This window comes from Mandrillus leucophaeus, unplaced genomic scaffold, assembly GCF_000951045.1.
Source record: "Mandrillus leucophaeus isolate KB7577 unplaced genomic scaffold, Mleu.le_1.0 Scaffold26, whole genome shotgun sequence".
Lineage (NCBI taxonomy): Eukaryota > Metazoa > Chordata > Mammalia > Primates > Cercopithecidae > Mandrillus > Mandrillus leucophaeus.
This window is the reverse complement of record NW_012102698.1, coordinates 3,142,455-3,164,844: the sequence shown is the minus strand read 5'-3', so window position 1 is coordinate 3,164,844 and position 22,390 is coordinate 3,142,455. Positions and strand designations below refer to the sequence as shown.

At 44.2% G+C, this 22,390-nt stretch overlaps 2 protein-coding genes across 3 annotated transcripts in view; one reads left to right on the top strand and one right to left on the bottom strand.

The window, feature by feature from the left end:
• SMC1B (structural maintenance of chromosomes 1B) overlaps window positions 1-12,138 on the top strand; it is a 63,710-nt gene extending 51,572 nt beyond the window's left edge. The window contains exons 20-25 of one of the 2 annotated variants that reach the window (XM_011984033.1): window positions 1,826-1,982; window positions 2,785-2,939; window positions 4,281-4,432; window positions 6,720-6,789; window positions 10,643-10,753; window positions 11,544-12,138. In XM_011984033.1, coding sequence (XP_011839423.1) covers window positions 1,826-1,982; window positions 2,785-2,939; window positions 4,281-4,432; window positions 6,720-6,789; window positions 10,643-10,753; window positions 11,544-11,645 — 747 coding nt within the window. In that variant the 3' untranslated portion in view covers window positions 11,646-12,138. The remainder of the gene's footprint in view (window positions 1-1,825; window positions 1,983-2,784; window positions 2,940-4,280; window positions 4,433-6,719; window positions 6,790-10,642; window positions 10,754-11,543) is intronic. The other variant, XM_011984034.1, reaches the window with a different exon arrangement.
• A 2,578-nt stretch (window positions 12,139-14,716) lies between these two features.
• Window positions 14,717-22,390, bottom strand: part of FAM118A (family with sequence similarity 118, member A) — a 23,580-nt gene continuing 15,906 nt past the window's right edge. The window contains exons 9-11 of the mRNA XM_011984032.1: window positions 20,652-20,684; window positions 19,627-19,710; window positions 14,717-15,780 (exon numbers count right to left, since the gene is read on the bottom strand). Of these exons, the coding sequence (XP_011839422.1) occupies window positions 15,761-15,780; window positions 19,627-19,710; window positions 20,652-20,684 (137 nt within the window). The 3' untranslated portion in view covers window positions 14,717-15,760. The remainder of the gene's footprint in view (window positions 15,781-19,626; window positions 19,711-20,651; window positions 20,685-22,390) is intronic.

Genomic DNA, 22,390 nt, shown 5'->3' with positions numbered 1-22,390 from the left:
GCAAGTTTTTGTTTGATTCCCAGATAAGCAAAAAAAAAAAAAAAAGCCAGGCACAGTGGCATGTGCCTGTAATCCCAGCTACTCAGGAGGCTTAGGCAGGAGAATTGCTTGAGCCTGGGATGTAGAGGTTGCAGTGAGCCAAGATTGTGCCACTGCAATCTAGCCAGGGTGACAGAGAGAGACTCGGTTTCAAAAAAAAAAAAAAAAAAAATTATCTCCCCAGGTAGAGACTCCGTGGGGAGATATTTGTGGTTTTTCGTCTTATGGTAAAGTGCTAATTTACTGAGCATGAGGTGAATACATAATTGACTGTTTCCTACCTACTTTTCTCTTGCAACATATGGATTCAGTGATGTGACCATATACTTCCTCTTGCTTCTGCCTGCTTTTCCCCTTTAAATATCAAAGCCCTCAAAATCATCTTTCGAGAAAGGCACAGACTTCTCTCTGGGGCATGTCCTTAACCTTGGTAAAATAAACTCAACTGACTGAGACCTATCTCAGATACTCTTTGGTTTACATGCTTTTCTAAAACTGAAGAAAGGTTTTACCTACAAAGCCCTAGCAATTGTCCCCTCATCACAGTTGCCTGAATGGGGTCACATATTCATTGCTGAACCAATCACTGTAGAGGGAGGAGGATGGTGAACTTTACCTTAAACCAAGCAGGCCCTGCCTCTCAGTCTAAGTACATGGGGTCCAGGAGGGAGAAGTGGATCTACCTGGTCAAAAGCATGTGCTGCATTAAAAGAAAAAATGGAAACAGATGCTGAGTAACAATATCCACCACATCTTTTCAGTTCATATGCTGTTAATATATTTTGTTAGACTTTTTTTGTTTTGTTTTTTGTTTTGTTTTGTTTTTGAGACAGAGTCTTGCTTTGTTGCCCAGGGTGGAGTGCAATGGCGCAATCTCGGCTTACTGCAACCTCCGCCCCCCGGGTTCAAGCAACTCTCTTGCCTCAGCCTCCGAGTAGCTGGGATTACAGGTGTCTGCTACCATGCCCGGCTAATTTTTGTATTTTTAGTAGAGATGAGGTTTCACCAAGTTGGTCAGGCTGATCTCGAACTCGACCTCAGGTGATCCACACACTTTGGCCTGCCAAAGTGCTGGGATTACAGGTATGAGCCATCATGCCCGGCCTACTTTTTGTACACTGATTGTATTTGTGGCCAAAAAAAAAAAAAAAAAGATTTTCTGGAAGGGCGTGGCTACTTTTTCTCTTCATCACTCGCACCAGGTTTAAGTGTTAACCTGTCTAGCTGGATTGGATCCCCTCTCCCTGCCCTGTAGTACCTATGTTTGCCCTGTCAGAAGTCTTTTCACCCCACTGTAAAAGCCGGTTTAAATCCCAGCTACTCGGGAAGTGGGAGGACTGCTTGAGGTCAGGAGCTCGAGACCAGCCTGAGCAACAGAGTGAGACCTGTCTCTTAGAAAAAATTTTTAATCCAGTTAATGTGTCTGACTTCCCTGTGAGTCTTTAAAGGCAAAGACTGAATAGCTTCCATCATTGAATCCTCAGTGTAATACATAGTAGATTATGAATATTTTTAAATAAATGAAGGTGAAGTATAAATTGTTGCTTTTTAGCCAGATTAAAAAAATGAGCCGAAATGTGTTCCAAGAAAAGAGCACAGCCGATTCAGGAAGCTATAAGTATTGCAGCAGGACTGCACCTCCCGGGCTCAGAGAGGGCTTTGGGGAGAGAAGGAGTGGATGACAAGACCTGGGGGGTCCAGATGGCGAAGGGCCACACACACACCCTACCTTGCTGGATGTAGAAGGCATGCCATGCCAGTCAGTGTTGTTCTTTGCCCATAATAGGCTCTACAGTCTGATCAAGAAGTTGAGGCCCACCTTAGGCTCTTACGGCAGCAAGTAGCATCCCAGGAAGATATCTTACTGAAAACAGCAGCCCCAAACCTGCGAGCACTAGAGAACTTAAAGACTGTCAGAGACAAGTTTCAAGAATCCACAGATGGTAAAATTGAGTTTAGTCACTAACAAGATTATATTCATGGGTGTTTTGATTTCTATAACATTTGCCAACAGTTTCCCCTCTGTTGTCCCTTTTTGTTGTAGATTTTTTCCTCTGTGGTCTTATATTAATGTGTACTTTTAATACTGAATCATTAATTGTTTCCTTTTTGAAGTGTTTTGCTTTAATTTAAAACCAAGTTTATTGGTGATTTTAAAACACATATATTTTTTTCACACCAACAAAATTGACATAATAAATACTCTATCATGCTGGGTGCGGTGGCTCACGTCTGTAATCCCAGCACTTTGGGAGGCTGAGGTGGGTGGATCACCTGAGGTCAGGAGTTCAAGACCAGCCTGGTCAACATGGTAAAACCCTGTGTCTACTAAATATTTTAAAAATTAACTGGGTGTGGTGGCACACGCCTGTAGTCCCAGCTATTCGGGAGGCTGAGGCAGGAGAATCACTTGAACCTGGGAGGTAGAGGCTGCAATGAGCCGAGATCACGCCACTGCACTTCAGCCTGAGCAACAGAGCAAGACTCCATCTCTAAATAAATAAATAAATAAATACCCTATCAGAACTTGTCAATATTATTTAGCAGTTAGCCCTACTGGAAAAGAGACTCATCAATTCTAAGAGCTAGTCTCTTGGAATTAATAGTAGTTTAGGTATTTTGAAGGTAACTTTACTCAAGAGATCCAAACTCAAATCCAATTTTAAAAATATTTTATGCTTTACAGTTTAAGTAAAAGAACCTCCTCAGTGGTCTCTAAAATAAAGAACATTGATTCTCTCTTAGCTTTTGAGGCCAGCAGAAAGGAAGCCAGAATGTGTAGGCAAGAGTTTGAACAAGTGAAAAAAAGGAGATATGATCTTTTCACCCGGTGTTTTGAACATGTCTCAGTCTCAATTGATCAAATCTACAAGAAGCTCTGCAGAAACAACAGCGCCCAAGTATGTATCTTTCATCCTCCAATACTAGTGGGAAATCTGTGTTACTGGTGGTGGTTTTTTTTTTTTTTTTTTGGTGGGAAATAACCGCTGCCACATTATTTGAGCAACTCACTCATGGGGCAAAGTCAGTTCATGAAGAGTGGTTATCTAATGACCTGCATTGTAGATCCCGTTCACTCCACACTATTCAGTATGGACAAGTCAAAACCTCTCTGGGTCTGTTTCTTCATCCGAAAAATGAATGTACTAAATCATTTGGTTTCCAAATTCTCTTTTAGTTCCAAAATTCTGTAGTATGGTACTAATTTGATTTTATAGAACTGTTGTTTTCTGTGGTAAATGTGGAATACTAGAGGATCCTGGGAAGGTGGTTCATCTGTGGAGTTGACCAGAGTAACAAAAGAGAGGTAAAGAACTAAAGACAGGGTTCAAATTCAGATATGACCCTTTTAATGATAACCACTCCCATTCCATTATCAATATCCGTAGCAAATACTCGTGGAATTGAATGTGAAATGAAGATGTAGGTCGGGGCTTACGTACCTCTTCTGCTTTTGTTTTCTCATGTTCTTTTATGACTAAAAGGTGATCCTGGATCAGATATTTAGAACTTCAACTGAAAATAACTTATTTTCAGTAAAGTAAGATTAAACCCATTAACTCCTTTTTTTTTTGTTTTGTTTTTTTTGAGACAGAGTTCCCCTCTGTTGCCCAGGCTGGAATGCAGTGGTGCGATCTCAGCTCACTGAAACCTATGCCTCCCAGGTTCAAGTGTCTCAGCTTCCCAAGTAGCTGGGATTACAGGCACACACCAACAAGCCTGGCTAATTTTTGTATTTTTTGTAGAGACAGGGTTTCACCATGTTGGCCAGACTGGTCTCAAACTCCTGACCTCAAGTGATCCGCCTGCCTCAGTCTCCCAAAGTGCTGGGATGACAGGTGTGAGCCACCACGCCTAACTCTTTGAGAACAAGATTCATCTCTGTATCTACAGTTCCTGGCCCATAATAGGTATTCAGTAAATGTTTGATGAATATATCAGTGAGCGAATTGCATGAAGACTGTTTTGTAAGACTGTGGCAGGTGCCTCTGAGGTTTGACTGGCAGTCTGGTGGAAAGGGCTGATCCCTGGGTATGTTAGAGTGTTTTCCATCTACCGCCTATCCAGACAACCCTGTTTTCTGTGATTACATGTAGAACTAAATACATTATTTATAGGCATTGGTAGTTTTCCATCAAAATTGGAGAAAAGCTAACCAATAGAATATTTTGCAGTTAAACTCCAAGTTGAACTTTATCAGTTGCTTTTCTGATATTGCTAAATAAACATATGTGTTTCAGGCATTTCTTAGCCCAGAGAACCCTGAAGAACCTTACTTGGAGGGAATTAGTTATAACTGTGTGGCCCCAGGCAAACGGTTTATGCCAATGGACAATTTGTCAGGGGGAGAAAAGTGTGTGGCCGCCTTGGCTCTCCTGTTTGCCGTGCACAGGTAAGGTCACAAAAGCTATTCAGTTTTCATATAGGGCAGAAGCCAAGGGGACCTTCCTACAGAAGATATATTAACTATTGTCTTTATTAATATTTAGCAAATGGGATACAAAACTATCTTCTTCAGCCAGACAATTCAGATTATGTTTTAGGCCTACAACAATTTAGACTTTAGACAGAAAATCTAAGAGAGAATTCAGATTTTTAGTGGGTTTTTTTTTTTTTTTTTGGAGACAGAGACTTGCTATGTTGCCTAGGCTAGGCTCAAACTCCCAGATCAAGTGATCCTTCTGCCTCAGTCACCTGAGTAGCCAGGACCACAGGTACGTGCTACCATGCCCAGCTAGTTAGTGACAGATTTTTATTCAATTTCTGTTATTATCAATAGCTACTACTATTCCATTTTAGAAAGAAAAAATATTTGGAATGGCTAGAGGTGACATCAGGATTGAAAAAAATCCCAATTTGTATATTATTTTCTTAGTCAATATTCAGAGATCTGCTACTTAGTAAAGAATGTTGAAGTATTTCTTCTATAAAAGTATTTAATCTCCTTATTTCCACTGATGGTGGTGGAACTGTTTCTTTGTAAAACAAATCAAGAAATAAAAAGTTATTTACAATTAAGGCAATTAGCCTCTTTCAACATTCAGAATATTAGATGAAGATCTAAAGTATAGATGCTGAACCTCGGCAACATAGTGAGACCCCGTGTCTACAGAAAATAGAAAAAAGTTAGCCAGATGTGGTGACACATGTCGGTAGTCCCGGCTACCCAGAGGCTGAGGTGGAAGGATTGCTGGAGCCCAGGAGTTCGAGGCTGCAATAAACTGTGATGACGCCACTGCACGCTAGCCTAGGTGAAAGAACAAAACTCTGTCTCAAAAAATATACATATAATACAATCAGTAAAATATAGATGCTGCTGCTTTTCTATTTCCATGACCAGGAACAAAAACATACAAGAGTTTGACAACTTTTTACTGGTCTCTAGAAGGAAAAGGAATAGGCTGCCACAGGAAAGGAAAAGAGAAAACCATAGTAGCTGGAGGCCTGCTCTGAACAAGTAATCTGAGCAGAATCAGACTAGGTGGCACCCACATCCATTTAGTCAACAGATACTTACTAGTTACTGTGTATCAGGTGCTGCTGCAGGCAGTGGGGAGACAGCTGTGAACAAAACAAAACGCCTGCCTTGAAGATACTTCATTTTAGTTGGGGAAGGCAGATAATAAATAAGGTAAATTAGTAAACTAATTACCCAATATAGAGAACATTAGAAAGTGACAAGTTCTGTAGAGAAAAAAAGCAGGGAATGGAGATGGTGAGTGGCAGGGAAGTGGTTAGCAATATTAAAGAGTCATCTGGGAAGGTCTGTTTCAGAAGGTAACATTTGAGCAAAGATTTGAAGGAATAAATGGAACAGGTCATGTGGACAGCTAAGGGAGGAATGTTCTTAGAGATCAGCAATAGCAAGTGCAAAAGGCTCCAAGGCCAGAGTGAGCCTAGCATGGATGGAGAATAGACTGTATGCAGCAGTGGCAGGCACAGGGCTAAGACTGGTCACAATCAAGGTGAAAGACAGCGATGGTGATTGGGCCAGGGTGAGAGGATATGGTTGTGCAGACGGAATTTGCTGACAGGTACGGGTGTGAAGGAAGAGATGTGAAGGGGATGGCTCTGTGGGTTTTGACCTAATCGACTAGAGTAATAAGAGCTGCCATTAACCGAGATGGAGAAAACCACAGGAGGGAACAGGTTTGGAGGGCAGGGGAGAAGTTTGCTTTGAGATGAGTTTGAGATGAGTTTGAGATATGTATTAGACACCCACATGGAATTGTAGAGAAAATAGTTGGACATTTGAGGTGAGAATTCAGGAGACAGGTTAGAGTTATTGGTAGAAGGGTGGGAGCCATCAGTATTTGGGTGGTATTTAAAACCCCGAGGCCAGATTTAATCACCAAGGGAGTTGATTAGATAAGCACAGAGATGAAGAGTTCTCAGCAGACTCTGCAGGGGCTGAGGGGAAGTAGACTATGTCCCCCTGCAAGTCACAGAGCAGTATTTCAAGGAGGAGGGAGTGACCAACCCCAAATACTCCTTGCATAGGTCACATACATGTGGACTGATAACTGAGCATTGGATTTAGTAACATAGAGGTCACCAAATACTTAGAAATATCCAAAAGAGTGTGTTGTTTTTATTCTGAATACTGTTAATCTTTTCCTCCAAGTCTTTTATAAAACAGATAGAAAATTGTAACTTACTTGATTGTAATTTTTTTCTAGTTTTCGTCCTGCCCCATTCTTTGTTTTAGATGAAGTGGATGCAGCCCTAGACAATACTAACATAGGCAAAGTAAGTTTCTGCTTTTCATTTTCAATAGATTGTCTACAATTCAAGGATCATGTGAGGCAAGCAATAGAAAATGCTCATTAAAAATCAGTCCCTGGGCCGGGCGCAGTGGCTCACGCCTGTAATCCCAGCACTTTGGGAGGTCGAGGCAGGCGGATCACCTGAGGTCAGGAGTTCTAGACCAGCCTGACCAATATGGTGAAACCCCGTCTCTACTAAAAATACAAAAATTAGCCGGGTATGTTGGTGCGCGCCTGTAATCCCAGCTACTCAGGCGGCTGAGGCAGGAGAATCGCTTGAACCCGGGAGGCGGCGGTTGCAGTGAGCCGAGATTGTGCCACTGCACTCCAGCCTGGGTAACAGAGTGAGACTCTGTCTCAAAAAAATAAATAAATAAAATAAAAAAATCATTCATTGTAGGCTGGGCTTGTTGGCTTATGCCTGTAATCCCAGCACTTTGGGAGGCCAAGGCGGGTGGATTGCTTGAGTCCAAGAGTTTGAGACCAGCCTGGGCAATATAAGGAGACCTTGTCCCTACAAAAAGTGTAAAAAAAAAAAAATTATCTGAGCATGGTGGCACACATCTGTGGTCCCAGCTACTCAAGAGGCTGAGGTGGGAGGATCACCTGAGCCTGAGAGACAGAGATTGCAGTGAGCCGAGACCGTGCCACTGTACTCCAGAAAAAAGAAAAAACAAAAAACAAAATTAGTCCTTTTAAAATCTAAGATAAATATCTGAAACAAGTTGATTCAGGGTAGTTTTCGTTCAAAGCTTAGGGGACCTTCCAGAGTTGATGGGGCAATCAACATGGGGGTCAAATGAGGATCACTGTACTTGATCAACAGTGTTACTGCTGGCATAACAGGTTTCTCACCAAATCTAGATATTGGGAGTTAGAGAACCCCTAATAGGCCCTGTGGCAGGGCCTTGTTAAGTCTCCACTTACAAAGTCCAAGAGTACCATCTCTAAATAAATTCCAAAAGAATTAAAGTTTAAAATCCTACCTTCCCATTTTTTAAAAAATTTTAATCTATTTATTTATTTTGAGACCAGGTTATGAGACTGGCTAATTTTTGTGTTTTTGTTGGAAATGGGGTTTCACCATGTTGCCAAGGCTGGTCTCGAACTCTTGGGCTCAAGGGATCTACCCGTTTCAACCTCCCAAAGCAATGGGATTACAGGCGTCAGCCACCACGCCAGCCCTACCTCCCAGTTCTATCAAAATGTATCCAGCAATTTACTGTACTTGAGCATGATCCTGTTTTCAGTCTTTGAGAGAATGAGAGAACTAAGGAACAGTTTCACACTTAGGAGTTAAACTTTAGTGAGCACTCAAGGATCAGTGGGTAGATACTCAGAGCGCACCTGAAAGAGCTGGGCTCTCAGCCCACACATCTTGATGGTGACTGGATTGAATTTTGGACGTGAGAGTGGGGTCTGCTATGGAACATGAACAAAGGATGGAGGCAAATCCTGGCAGTGCCTGACACTGCCCAGGGGAAGAGTCGCATCGGCCTGCAGAGTTCCCGGTATCATGGTTCTGCTACTGGGGCCATTCATTCTTGGAGATGGGTGAATTAGAGTCTCCTGGTTCTGATTCCAGGCCCATCCATCTTCTAGAAATGACCAGGCTTTGTATTAATGGCTGCTTACAAGGTGGCTGCTGTGGTCATGCTGACATATGTATTTCTCATCATTTATTTATAAATTGGCATTCTGGGACAGGTGCGGTGGCTCATGCCTGTAATCCCAACACTTTGGGAGGCTGAGGCGGGAGGATCACTTGAGTTCAGGAGTTCGAGACCAGCCTGGGCAACATAGTGAGACCTTGCCTCTATTATAAAGAAATTTAAAAAGAAAAAAAGAAAGAAATTGGCATTCTGGTTTATAACCTGGCCTTGTGAGTGATGTTAAGGAGCCCATGCCTGAGAGATGTTTGCAGCCTCAGGGTACTTGCCCAGCAGGTTTTGCACCTCCGAAGCTGACCACCTTGGTTTCTTACTCTGTTGAGTCTCACATGAATTGCCTGGGTAGCTGCAACCTGAGGTACCCTCTGATGGCATGAATGTAGTCTTTGGGCATTTCTCAAGTTGTATTCATCTGAGAAAATCTCTTGAAGGCCCTGCATTTTTAACATGGCACAGGATACACAAGAGTATCACATCAACTCCATACCCCCAAAAAGTCTCTGCCAGAAACTTCATGGTAGCTGGGGAAAGAAAACATAGGAACAGAAGAACATCTTGAGTTGTCTCTTGAATGCCAGCGAGTGTGCATCAAATGACTGGACTCCATGGCTGACTCATTTGGGAGAAATCTCCCCTTAGGAGGATAATTTTGGCACTTTATATCCCACATTCTGTGAGGGGAAATCTTGTGGCTATCTTTTCTTGGCTGCATTTAAGGTATCTATGTTTGAGGAAAAATTAGATGTTTGCATTGGTGGCATCTCCAGGTACTAGGTCTTACTTAAGACTCTTATTAGTACCCATCCTATGTACTAAAACCTCTTAATTGCATTATCCCTTTGAGACGTATCTTTCTGACACTCCGTTGCTGAATTGAGTATGAGCAGTTATGTAGTATGAGGAACTATGAAGCACCCTTCACTCCCTCTTGTGATCAGGGTACCCAACATTTACAACAGGTAACTCTGCAGGAAAAATGCATGCCCTGCATCTTCGCATCCTGTCTCCCCTTCTTTTCCTATTATGGGCCCAAGACCTTTTTTCAGCCCTGTCATAGTGGCTACTACCATTGCCTCTAATACTGGAAGTTCCTTCTATGAATTCAGCCTCATAGAGCAGTTCTTTCCTTTCTCATGTAAAACATGGCCACTCATTCCTCAATGGAAGCTGCCATTCCAATACTTCCAGAGCTTGTGTCCACAGGATCTTTGGTGCACATGGAGAAGACCCATTCTAGGCCCTCAGCGAAATCCCAGGAGTTGGCAGTACCTTTGTTAAACTGTTGGTAGCTTTTCTTTTCTTGGGGTTTATCACTGTCCAAGTTCTGAGTAGTTTGTTCACCAAGACTCATCTCTATTGAGTCCATTTTGCACTTCTCATTTCCTTGGAATTGAGCTTCCTTAAGGAACCAGAGTTCACCTCTAACCAAATGACTTGATTATGGATTACAAATACATACATAATTGCCCTGTTTTTCCTTTCAGGCTTTGAGTTGGCAAAATAGGAAGATGGAAATTATTTTGGATTTTTGCTGCTGTTGTTGTTAGATGGAGTCTCTCTCTCTGTCGCCCAGCCTGGAGTGCAGTGGCACAATCTCGGCTCACTGCAACCTCCGCCTCCCGGGTTCAAAGGATTTTCCTGCCTCAGCCTCCTGAGTAGCTGAGATTACAGCCGCCTGCCACCATGCCTGCCTAACTTTTTGTATTTTTAATAGAGACAGGGTTCGCCATGTTGGCCAGGCTGGTTTTGAACTCCTGACCTCCAGTGATCCACCCGCCTCGGGTGGATCCCAAAGTGCTGGGATTACAGGCATGAGCCACTGCGCCTGGCCTGGAGGTTGTAAGTGTAAATACCAGTCCTTTTTCACCCTCAAAAAATACTTCGAGTGGTAGTTTTTTTTTGTTATAAAGGCTGATTACCTATTTACACCACAGTATCTTAAGTTGGAGCTTTATTCTTTAAAATGTTCTTAAAGTTTTAGATCATAGGTTTAATGACGTTTATCTCATTTTAGAATCTATTTCCATTTCTGCAGTTGTTAGGGATTTATTGAATTATTGGAAAGGTGCATAAGTCCTTGTCCAGACTCAGAGACATGCAGAATTACTGTCCCCAGAGCCCAGGCAAGGCCTTTCCTTCCTAGTGAAATGTGTTTATTTCTTCCAGGTGTCAAGTTACATCAAAGAGCAAACTCAAGACCAGTTTCAGATGATAGTCATCTCCCTAAAAGAAGAGTTCTACTCCAGAGCCGACGCACTGATCGGCATCTATCCTGAGGTAAAGACAAATCAGAGGGGAGGAGTGTACCCACTGCCAACTTCCCTTAGGACCCTGACAGCCACAGGGCTTTCCTTTCATAATGAAAACTTCCAAATGGAGTCTAAGGCTGAAATGATTTTTTAGTCAAATAAGATTAAAAATAACTACTGGTGTTTTCCTAGACAATACATAGAGATTGAAGATATATTTTAAGTGAAAAAAGCAAATGGAAAATTGCAGAACAATAAGTATTGTTTTGTGAAATAACAGTCCATGTTAATTTACACTAACTGTTAACATTATACTTATTTCTGTAATGTTTCAGTGTTTTAAGCAAAAACAAATGCACTATGGTAGAGCAAGGAACCATTTATCCTCCAAAAGTATCTGAGGACAAAACAAAGAAATACATTAGAAGTTCCAAATTGTATAGTAACTTCTAAAATGTGAACACACCTTTCTCAAGCCATTGAAAATTCTAATCTGAACTCATGGAGTAGAGCCACTAGTTCAGGTCATGTGGTTTTGGACAGTTAGGATTTACTTCCTGAATTTTCCTTTAAGCAAAGGTAAAAATTTACCTTCCTGTGCCTACAGAATGTTAGGGGACCACCTGGAAATATAATGCATGAGCAATGGAAATTCTCCTACCAGATAACACCAAAAAAACCCACAACCGATATAAATGCTGATATCTTTTTAGGTTGAAGATTCCTTTTAAATGCAATTCTAGACTCACTAATGGCTCTTATTTTACTTTAATACTTTTTCCCTAATTAAGAGAACTTTTAACTGTCTTCTATTTTAGTACGATGACTGCATGTTCAGCCGAATTTTGACCCTAGATCTTTCTCAGTATCCAGACACTGAAGGCCAAGAAAGCAACAAGAGACACGGAGAGTCCCGCTAGGGGCAGCCCTGCAGCGGGCTCCCGATCACTGTTCAGTTTCCACTCTAATACTCACACAGCTCCTCCACAGACGACGTCTGGAGCAAGCGGGACCAGCCTGGTGCACCTTTTAAGAGAAACCTTAGTTGCTGTAGCTAAAGAGGCTGTAGCTCACTTCAGTTGAGTGTTCAGACCCCTTTCTAGTTAGTAGGGAAAGTTTTCAGTGAGAGCTGGTGTTAAATGAGTTTTTAAAAAACAAACAAAAGATACAACTTTGTACTATAATTCTAACTTCTATTTTGAAATAAGCTAGTCTGGTTAGAAAAATTTTGAATTCGGCTTCATCTTCACTCTGATCTTGCCTTGTACCCAAGTAATCCTGAAGGGAACTACTCTTTGGTTTTTAAACATACTAGTTATAAGATTGTTAATAAACTGTTGAACCTGGCTTTTGGGAAATGGTTTCAGAGAAACTATGTTAGTATTGAAAATATCAAAAAATGTTCTAATTTCAGATGTCTCCAATGTAGAATTTTAGAAGCCAAAAAATACTTTAATGGTGAAATTGAATTATATCTGTTTCAATGCAATCCGAATTCTTCTAAATAGAATTTCTGTTACAGAAATATTGAAGAATACAGAGTTTCTCAAGTGACAACTGACTTCTCTACTTACAAACGTTGTTATGTGCAGGAAAGCTGCACTTTCACCACTTCATTTCCACTTCAAAATGGAACAAGACAGGCCAGGCGCGGCAGCTCACACGCTGGTAATCCCAGCACTTTGGGAGGCTGAGGTGGGTGGATCACTTGAGCTCAGGAGTTCGAGACCAGCCTGGCCAATGTGAAACCCTGTCTCTACTAAAAATACAAAAATTAGCCAGACATGATGGAGTGCACCTGTAATCCCAACTACTTGGGAGGCTGAGGCAGGAGAATTACTTGAACCCAGGAGGTGGAGGCTGCAGTGACCTGCGATTGCACCACTGTACTCCAGCCTGGGTGACAGAGACTGTCTCAAAAAAAAAAAAAAAAAAAAAAAAGGAACAAGAAAATTCTGAGGTGGGCTTCCACTTTAGACCACTTTGGGCCCAAGTGCTAACCAAGGAGTAGCCTCCTGAGTAAATGTATCCGTTTTAACAACACTGTTTCATGTAGTAACAGAATGCACTCTGAGGAAGAAATTAAATCTCAAAAAGATTCGGTTCCTTCCCTGAGGGGGGGACTTCCAGTACGGTGAGATAGCTGACCTCTATGAACTGCAGACAGAAGCCACTCTATTTGTCCTTTTTTGACACGGAGTCTCGTTCTGTCGCCCAGGCTGCAGTGCGGTGGCACGATCTCTACTCACTGCAACCTCCACCTTGTGGGTTCAAGCAATTCTCCTGCCTCAGCCTCCCAAGTAGCTGGGACTACAGGCACCCGCCACCGTGCCCTGCTGATTTTTGTATTTTTAGCAGAGACAAGGTTTCACCACATTGGCCAGGCTGATCTCGAACTACTGGCCTTAAGCGATCCCACCCGTCTCAGCCTCTCAAAGTGCTGGGATTACAGGCGTGAGCCGCCGCACTTGGCTGTTCTCTTTCATAACTTTGACTTACAGACAGACCATCAGTGATCCCACCAAATTCAGTCATTTCTGATATAACAGAGCATGCCCAGTAACCTAATTTAAGGGCCACAGTACATATTCAGGCTTTGTTGAGATAGTAAGGAGGTTCTTAGCAGGTACTTGTATAACTTTAAAATGTAACCATTTTATTTTTATTTTTTATTTATTTATTTTAGATGGAATTTCCCTGTCGACCAGGCTGGACTGCAGTGGTGCGATCGGGGCTCACTGCAACCTCTGCCTCCTTGGTTCAAGTGATTCTCCTGCGTCAGTCTCCCAAGTAGCTGGGATTACAGGCGCACGCCACCACGCCAAGCTAATTTTTGTATTTTTAGTAGAGACAGGGTTTCACTATGTTGGCCAGGCTGGTCTCAAACTCCTGGCCTCAAGTGGTCTGCCCGCCTCAGCCTCCCAAAGTGCTGGGATTACAGGTTTCAGCTACCTGCCCTTCCTTAAAATGTAACCATTTTTAAATGTAATGGCTATTCTAGCTTGAGGCAGTAAACAGCAGGGCCAACTTTGTTGCCTCCTCATGTGATGTTTCTCACTGACTAAACTATACACAAGCAAGTACACTATGCTGGAGTTGCCTCTAATCTATCAATCGCATTGGAATAAACTTTACATTCTACAACGAGCATACAACAGAACCAACTAGATACATCCATGTAGTACAGCAACATGGCTGCGTCCTCCAGCAGAGAACACAAAGCTTTTCTTAAAATGGGCTGTAATGAGCTTTACATCCTACTGCACAGCATCCTCTATGCCTGTAATTCTGCTATACCCTGTGTCTGGCCAGCTCTCAGATTCAGATATTCCCTGACTGCACTTAGTAAATGACATTTAAAACAATAATTTATAATGTTGGCTTTTTAAAACATTTAAACACATTCAAGTAATCATTTAGTTGATTTCACAGTTGGGTGGCAACTCAAGCTGCAAATTCTCACTAAATAGCATTCTAGCAAGCCTTGGCATAACTAAAGAAACACTGAGCACACAGGGTTGAAGTTAAAATTTTATTTATGGCTGGAGTGGCATAAAAGATTTGTTTTCCATGCTTCAAAAAGAAAAAAAAAAGTTTTCAGGGCTTATCTCCCTCCCTTTGCATTCTACCCTTCTGTTTCCTGTTCTTAACTTTCTCTGTACCTGTGGGAGTCATCAATGGGGAGTGTCACAGGGCTTGGCAAGAAATGTCACACTGAAGATAAGTGGCCTCAAACTGAAACCAAGCAGGGCTGTTTGTTTCCAAAGAGAACCCCTGACCGTAGGGCCACTCATGAACCACCACAGAAGCCGCTGCTGTGTCACAGTCAGAGAAGTTCCCCGGCACCAGCAGCGCACCCAGCACAGCCGTTCCATGTGGGTGAACCTGAGAAGGTTTAAAGTGTTGCAGGCCCTTTTCAAGTTTTGCCTCCCTCACTCTCTGCAAACTCCCTTAATATGGGCCATAGAAGAGAATTTTAAGAGACAATAACAGACTTGCAAAGCCTGGAATTTATAATGTTTGAAACCTGGTCTTTCAAACTTGGGCTGTCCTGGTTGTCAGTGCCACAGTGGCCCTGCACAACGCTGGCCTGAACTTCTGCAAAGGGCCTCTGGCTCCTCCGATTTCACAGTTCTTAGCAATATCAGACCTGTGTTTCTTTGGAACAGAAGTTACTAAAACTAATTCCAAAGAAGCCCTTTGATCCAGTTGTTCTCCCTAAAAACATACCATTTTCACTAGCGGATTCATTCTTTACTATTTAACAGTGGAACAAACATACCTTTAAAATGCTTTCTATAGTAACATGTTTCCACATGCAAATTATAACATGTGTTTATTTCGCTGGGCGCAGTGGCTCATGCCTGTAATCCCAGCACTTTGGGAGGCTGAGGCAGGTGGATCACCTGAGGTCAAGAGTTCGAGACCAGCCTGGCCAACATGGTGAAACTCCAACTCTACTAAAAATACAAAAATTAGCCAGGCATGATGGTGGACGCCTGTAATCCCAGCTACTCGGGAGGCTGAGGCAGGAGAATCACTTGAGCCCAGGAGGTGGAGGCTGCAGTGAGCTGAGATCACGCCACTGCACTCTGTCCTGGGTGACAGTGAGAAAAAAAAAAAAAAAAAAGCGTCTATTTCGTATTTTCTCTTTGGCAACTACTGTTGCTTGGACAGTCTTTACTCTTCCCCTTTTATTACAAAAAATACCACCTTGACAAAAGAGAGCCTGTCAGATGGGAACGGGAACACCAGGTCCACCCCTTCCCATGGATCCTGGCCCCTGAGGTAGCTGTCCATCAGTCCTTGCAAAGTCCACCTGAAGTGTGTCCGCGTCACCTCCTGCACAGTTCAACACACAGGGGAGCCCTCTCACCCAGCCTTGAGGGCCACACGCCCATGTGGCTCTCTTGGTGTACGTGAGGTTTTGCAATCAGAGATCCACGTGGAGTTCTCCACGAATTCCTCTTCGTTTGGGCACTGTGGTTACAGAAGGCTGGTTTTCAAGTTGCAGGTTTTACTGGTTTTAAAGATTTCAAGACCCTCCAGCATCATCTGTTTAAATAAAAGAACGAAATGCCCAAGGGTTAAAGTCCAGCTAAAAGAAATTATTTGCAATAGATTTCTATTTCAGAAACTGCTTTACAATTGTTCTTACGTGCGGAAGACTTAGAAAACCCCTCCACAATGGAAACAGTAGCCGCTGTCTGGAAATGACCTTGTGTAATTATCAATACCATCAGGGGATCAAGCAAGTGATGACAAATACATTTGCAGCCATCTGTGGGAATCTCAATCCATGAACATGGATGCTCTTTTATTTCTTAGTGGACTGAGGATGGGGCAATTTCAACAAACATACAGTGAGAGCCTGCTGGAGGTATGGAGAAGCAGCCTGTCGATTCCTCTGGGATCCCCGGGCTTGGCTTCTCTCACCCACATGCAGGACAGGCCAAGGCTTTCTGTACAACAGAGGCCAGGAGCTTCGCCCTAAGGAGACATGACTGTGTGGGGACAGCTGGGGCCGCAGGTGCAGGTGATGGCATCTAGGAGCACAGATCTCACAGGTACTGAAGAAAATCCCTGCCCAATGCTCCATAGCAAGGTCTACCAGGCAGTAGGCCCTGCCTCCTGATGCGCACACCAGTCAGAGGTAGGCTACGGGGGGACAAAATCTATGTACACAAAACAAGAGCAACGGCAGAAGAAAGCCAATCTATTGAGCATAATCGCCCGGGCCTTCGTTCTTGTCAGCAGGCACTGGAGGAGCCCAGATGTGCAGAAAACAAACAAGGAACATGAAAGAAAGTAGTGGGAAAGAACCACCTACCCCAGAGGAAACAGTTCACAGAACACCAGTTTTGTGTTTTGTTTTTACTTACACGATGGTTCTACTAGCTGAACTCACAATCCAAGTATTTGCAAAAAGATTTCAGTCTGATCCAAAACACTATCAAAATCTAATTCTCTAAAACGTGTGTGCCCCCAAGTGCACCTGAAGTTCTATAAAACTATTATTATTATTTTATCTTTTTTGAGACGGAGTCTTGCTCTGTCACCCTGGCTGGAGTACAATGGCACAATCTCGGCTCACTGCAACCTCTGCCTCCCGGGTTCAAGCAATTCTCCTGCCTCAGCCTCCCAAAGTGCTGGGATGACAGGCGTGAGCCACCGCGCCTGGCCAAAGTTGTATAAAACTAAACGAGAGGATGTCGAGTCTGTGACAGCTGCCCCTCACAGCTCTCCCATGAGGACCCCCACACCAGCTCACTCTCATCTTTCCTGCCCCTGGACGGCAGGACACTAGGGCGCCCCCACCCCGTGCTGCCAGCCCTCACTTGCGCTATAATTCACTCTGCAGGTGGCCCTTTTAGAACTGCCTTATTTTACTTGACTAAGTTTGCACTCACTATGAATCTTTATAACATGTACTGTTGCACATGGTCCCTGTGGTGTTGAAGGAATATGCAGGGACATAATACTGCTCCAGCATACCCGCTGAAGGATTTAAATGTTAAATGAAGAGGTAACTTTAAATGTTAAATGAAGAGGAAAAGCTGGATGCTTCATAGCTCTCAGAAATTTTTGGTGGACTGCTATGTAGGTATTTAAGAGTGTTTTACTTTGGTTTACTTATATAAAGTACTAAAATATAAACTATTATATGAAAATCCTCTCTCCCACTGTTTTCAGGAATGTAGTAGAGTCAGATAACCAGGCTGACTTCTGTCTCCAGAGTTCTCACAGACATAGAACAGCAGATGCTCTGAGAAAAGGTAACTAAGAAAACAAGAGCTTGGCTGGGTGCAGTGGCTCACGCCTATAATCCCAGCAGTTTGGGAGGCCAAAGTGGGTGGATCACAAGGTCAGGAGTTTGAGACCAGCCTGGCCAACATAGTGAAACCCCATCTATACTAAAAATACAAAATTAGTTGGGCATGGTGGTGGGCGCCTGTAGTCCCAGCTGCTCAGGAGGCTGAGGCAGGAGAATGGCTCGAACCCAAGAGGCGGAGGTTGCGGTGAGCCGAGATTGCACCACTGCACTCCAGCCTGGGCGACAGAAGACTCTGTCTCAAAAAATTAAAAAAAAGACATCCGAGAAAACTTAAAAGACAGTGGAAATCAATCCAGGCAATCCTAACTAGTACGACTTCCAGAAAGGGAGAACAGAGAAGATGGAAAGAAGAAATAAAGAGAATCACAGACTATTCCAGAACTGGAGAAATGGAGGAAGAAAAAGAACACATGAATAAGGCAGGTAAAAAAAGTTTTCCACCTAAATACATCCTCATTGGATTTCTACTTAAGGGAAAAGGGGACCCTAAAAACTCCCAGGAAAAAAAGCAACGGGTACCTTCAAATCACTGGGAACAGGTTCCCATCAGACCCTCTTCATAGGAAACCTGGTCTTCAGACAGTGGAGTCTGGGGGAATCACAACCAAGAATCCCACGCCAAAACTACCAACGAGCGTGAGGATGGCACAGACACCTGCAGACACATCGCCCTCGGGAGGCGACCCCGCACAGGGCTCTGCAGAAGCAGCCTCAGGAGCTACTAGCAGGATGGACGGGGGGCCAGAACAAGGGAGACCTGGGCCTCCATCTCAGAGAGGAGGAGGGAAGCTCGGGAGGCAGGCACACAGCAGTCCCCCACGGAGCTGACCAGGAGAAGGTGTCCTGGGAGATGTGGGGTGGCAGGATGAAAAGAATGCATACTTTTTTTAAAAAAAATTCTTAGTTCTGAAAGCTGAGGGAATGCATACATTTAAGAATATTGGGAAACGTTATTTTTTGGAAAACAAAGGGGAAAGAAGAACCTAAAAACTCCTCAAAGAATAAGAAGTAACACAAATGTCTCAAAGCCCCAATATTAAACAATAAAACCTGGGAGAATGGAATGTAAGAACAAACCACATTTGACCCTGACATTGAGAACACATCTGCAGCTGGCACAGGCGCCGTGGCACTGGGCCCACAGCCACCGCCACAAGCTGGCTAAGCAGGAAAGAACACTGACGCTGTTTTCATCAAGGAAATGCTTTTGTTTGCCGACTTTTATAGTCAACCTACAGACAGACTGGGGGTCTCATTTCCCTTCTGTCCTGTCACCACGGAGACCAACAAAACGGGGAAGCCGGCGGGCCAGGGGGTGGGATACGCAAGCGGGGGGCCATCCAGCCCAGGCTTCGTGTTGGGAAGTCTGGCTTCAGTCTGTTATTTAAAGAATGAGAAATAACACACAGCACTCGCAAACCTGGGAGGAGGAGGAGAAGGGGAGAGGGAGGGAGCGGCACGAACGAGCGAGATCGCCCTTCGTAGTGTCGACAGAGAGGCCTATTCAAATACACTGTTTAGATAGTTCAGTCACTTACATCTCAGTCTAACAGAGGCAGCACAGCTCAAATGATTTAAAGTGCTTTTCTACAGAGACTCGGGTGACATGCATCAGGCTAGTGGTCACCCTTAGGGGCTGGAGAAGGCTGGAGACTGACAAGGGGGGTCCTGGCAATGCTGCTACCTCAACTGGGTGTGATTAGATGGGAGCGTGCACTTTGCAAAAATGCACTGAGCTGACCTTACATAACTTGTGCACTTTTTATTCATGTTTTTAACTTTTCTTTTTGTAGACAGCACCCTTCTGCCCGCTGCACCTTCCTAGTGTATGTTTTCTCCGTAACAGTTTTCTAAAGAGGCACCAGCACCTCTGGGCAGTTGGAATTGGGTTGGGGTGAGAGGTCAGGGTCTCTGCTAAGCCTCCTGTGCTCTCTGGCCCTGACAGAATGTATGCACCATCCTCCCACCACAGGGCCCGGAGCATTAAAGCGCGGCATGGTCCCTGAAGATGCCTGCCAACCAGACAGACCTGAGGCAGCTCCCCACAAAAAGAACGGACACAATACCAGTATCTGATTGTCTGAGTTTTTTTGAAACTTCAATTCCATTCTCTTCTAACTTCCTCTTTGCACAGTCCTGGCATGCATTACCTGAAAGAGGAAAATTTATTAAGCTTGTTTATTTAGAATCCAACCGCCGAGGCACAGTTTATAAATGTGACCTTACTGAAGCATAGGCCAAACAGACCCTGCCATCCCCTGCAGATGACACTGACCACACTACGGCTTCTCTCCAAAGAAAGCCATGCTTCCAGGAGTCGCATTTCAGTAAGAAAGCAACTGTAATAAAGATGTCCTTTCGCACGGGAATAGGTGGATGGGAAGCTGACTGCGGCGGTTTTATACTTCCCGCACCACTAACATGGATGTGATGCGAGCAGCTCCCACATCGATGCGTGTTTTCTCATCTGTGAACGCACTGGGCCAAACAGGCAGGGAAAACGGGGCTGCGCACAGAGGCCTCCGCGCCACTCACCAGAGTCCCTTTTACCCAAATGGCTCAGCAAGGGGAGGCACCTGGTGCCCAGTTCACACACAGGAGGACGCTTGTAGCCACCAAGTCTTGTTAAATGTATAACCAGGCAGAACTCAGCCCAGCAATAAGAGCGTTCACATTTCAAACAAGGATTAAATAGAAGCTTCTGTGTGAAAGCTCAGACCCGTGCAATGAACACTGCGGAAGAGCTGGGTCATTCTAAGGCACTGCATCTTGCCCCACATGGTATCCCACAAATAGAACCTGTTCCAAGTCCCCTGTCACTCTTGGTTCTAGGGCAAGAAATTATTCTCAGGTGCCAGCTGGCCCACGTGTGATCCGGCTGTGCTTCCTCGTCAAAGGGATGGCTTTTAGTCTCTCGGTGTGGCAGGGACCATGCTAAAGCATGGCTATTTATCATCTTCAGTGGGGCTGTCTTAATACAAGCTAATTATTTAAGGTGAAAAACAAACGTTTATGATTTTACAGTGAATGACAGAAGACAATGGAATGTGTAGGCAAAAAACAGGCTGGCGAGAAGAAAGATCTGCTTTACCCAATAATGTGGTGCTGTCCACTCGGTCAGCATCTGAAGGAGAAAGAAAAGCAGTCAGTGGAGCCGAGACACCCAGAGCTCGTCCTCCTCAGCCGCTGGCAGGCAGTGACTAGGAACAGCAGTGACCGGCAACAGGCTTCTGGGCAGCTCGGCCCACACGGACGGTGCCCTCTCTTCTGCACCTTCCAGGCTTGGTGCGAGGACTCGCTGAAGGCGCCAGCTGGCACAGGGAGCGTGGCGTGGTGTCCGTGGTCGCTAGCATGACTGTCACTGGCATGGGCCTCCTCTCCCATCAGGAGTGGCACTCCATGAATTCGAGTACAAAGGTCCTTCATGACAGTCACAGATTAAAACTCCCAATGACCTTGCAGTCTTCCGGCAGCCTGTCGAATCCACTTGCCTGCCCCAACCTGGAAAGGGAGCCTCGGCGGGACAGAGAGCTGCGCAGCCCCACTCCAGGAGCCCGAGCCCACGCAGGGTTGCTCTGGGCCCTGTTCTTCGGGGAGTGTGGGGGCGGAATGAGAAGCGGCGGACGGGGCAGACATGAGGAAAGCCCGCTGCCTCTCTGCAGAGCCACGCACTGGGCCGGTGCCAGGACGCACCAAATGGTGTATTTTGCTCTGCAGTCAGGCCAGGATCCCAATCCCAGCTTCAAAATGTCTGGGCGCTAACTGGGCACGTTGTGTGCCTGTGCCAGCTCCGCTCGTCTCGTCTACGAAATCATCTACTCACTGGCGCTGCGTGCTGCCACTGAAAACCCAACTAAGGTAAGAATATGGAACTCCTAGTAGGGGGTGACACACGGCAAGCAGGAGCTCCTTTCTTCTGCCCTTAATAAGAATTAAACTTTTATTTATGGAAATGGAACTTACATTGGTCCATTTTGCTAATTATTAGCAATTTTGAAAAGAAATGATAGTGGTTAAAAAAACAAGAAAAACCTGAGCTGTTGGATTATCTGTGCATTCTCTAGTCTCCAAGTTCACAGCTGGTCACATACACCTGCCTCTGTGGCTAACCTGGTTCCAGTGTGTGGTGAGTGTGCCTGGGTTTCCTGTTACAATTAAATGAGCCAGCACAGGCCTTTCCAAGCTTGCCATCATCAATGTTTTATGATGCCAAACTCGCAGCTATTAATTCCCTTTATGTCAAGATGACCAAGTTTTAAAATTTCTCAATTATCCTGGTCATTCCTGATAGATGAGCAATTTCTCAAAAGGGCCAAGGAGCACTACCTAAAAGAGGTGCTGCATTCAGAACAGGGACATTCAGAACAGGGAAAATACATCACTTGAAAAAAGAAGTCAAGTGTTCATCATGAAATCAGGTTGTGCTTGTGAAGTTGTAACTTTTCAACTGCAGTGACAGGACACAAATATGAGATATCTGCATCTTTCAAGTGTTAAGTATCACAACTGATAAACCTAGCCTGGTAGTTTTCTTTCTTGGTTAAGGAAACCTGAAACAGGAATAAATGTGTCCAGCTATACATATGTGTACAGTTGTAAACTTCAAAGTTACTTTATGTTTTGTGTTTAGAGACAGGGCTTGCTCTGACATCCAGGCTGGAATGCAGTGGCCTGACCACAGCTCACTGCAGTCTCTAACTCCCAGGCTCAAGAGATCCCCCTACCTGAGCCTCCAGAGTAGCTGGGATCACAGATGTCCACCACCAAACCCAGCTATTTTTTTTTCTTTTCTTTTTTTTTTTTTTTTTTTGAGACGGAGTCTCGCTCTGT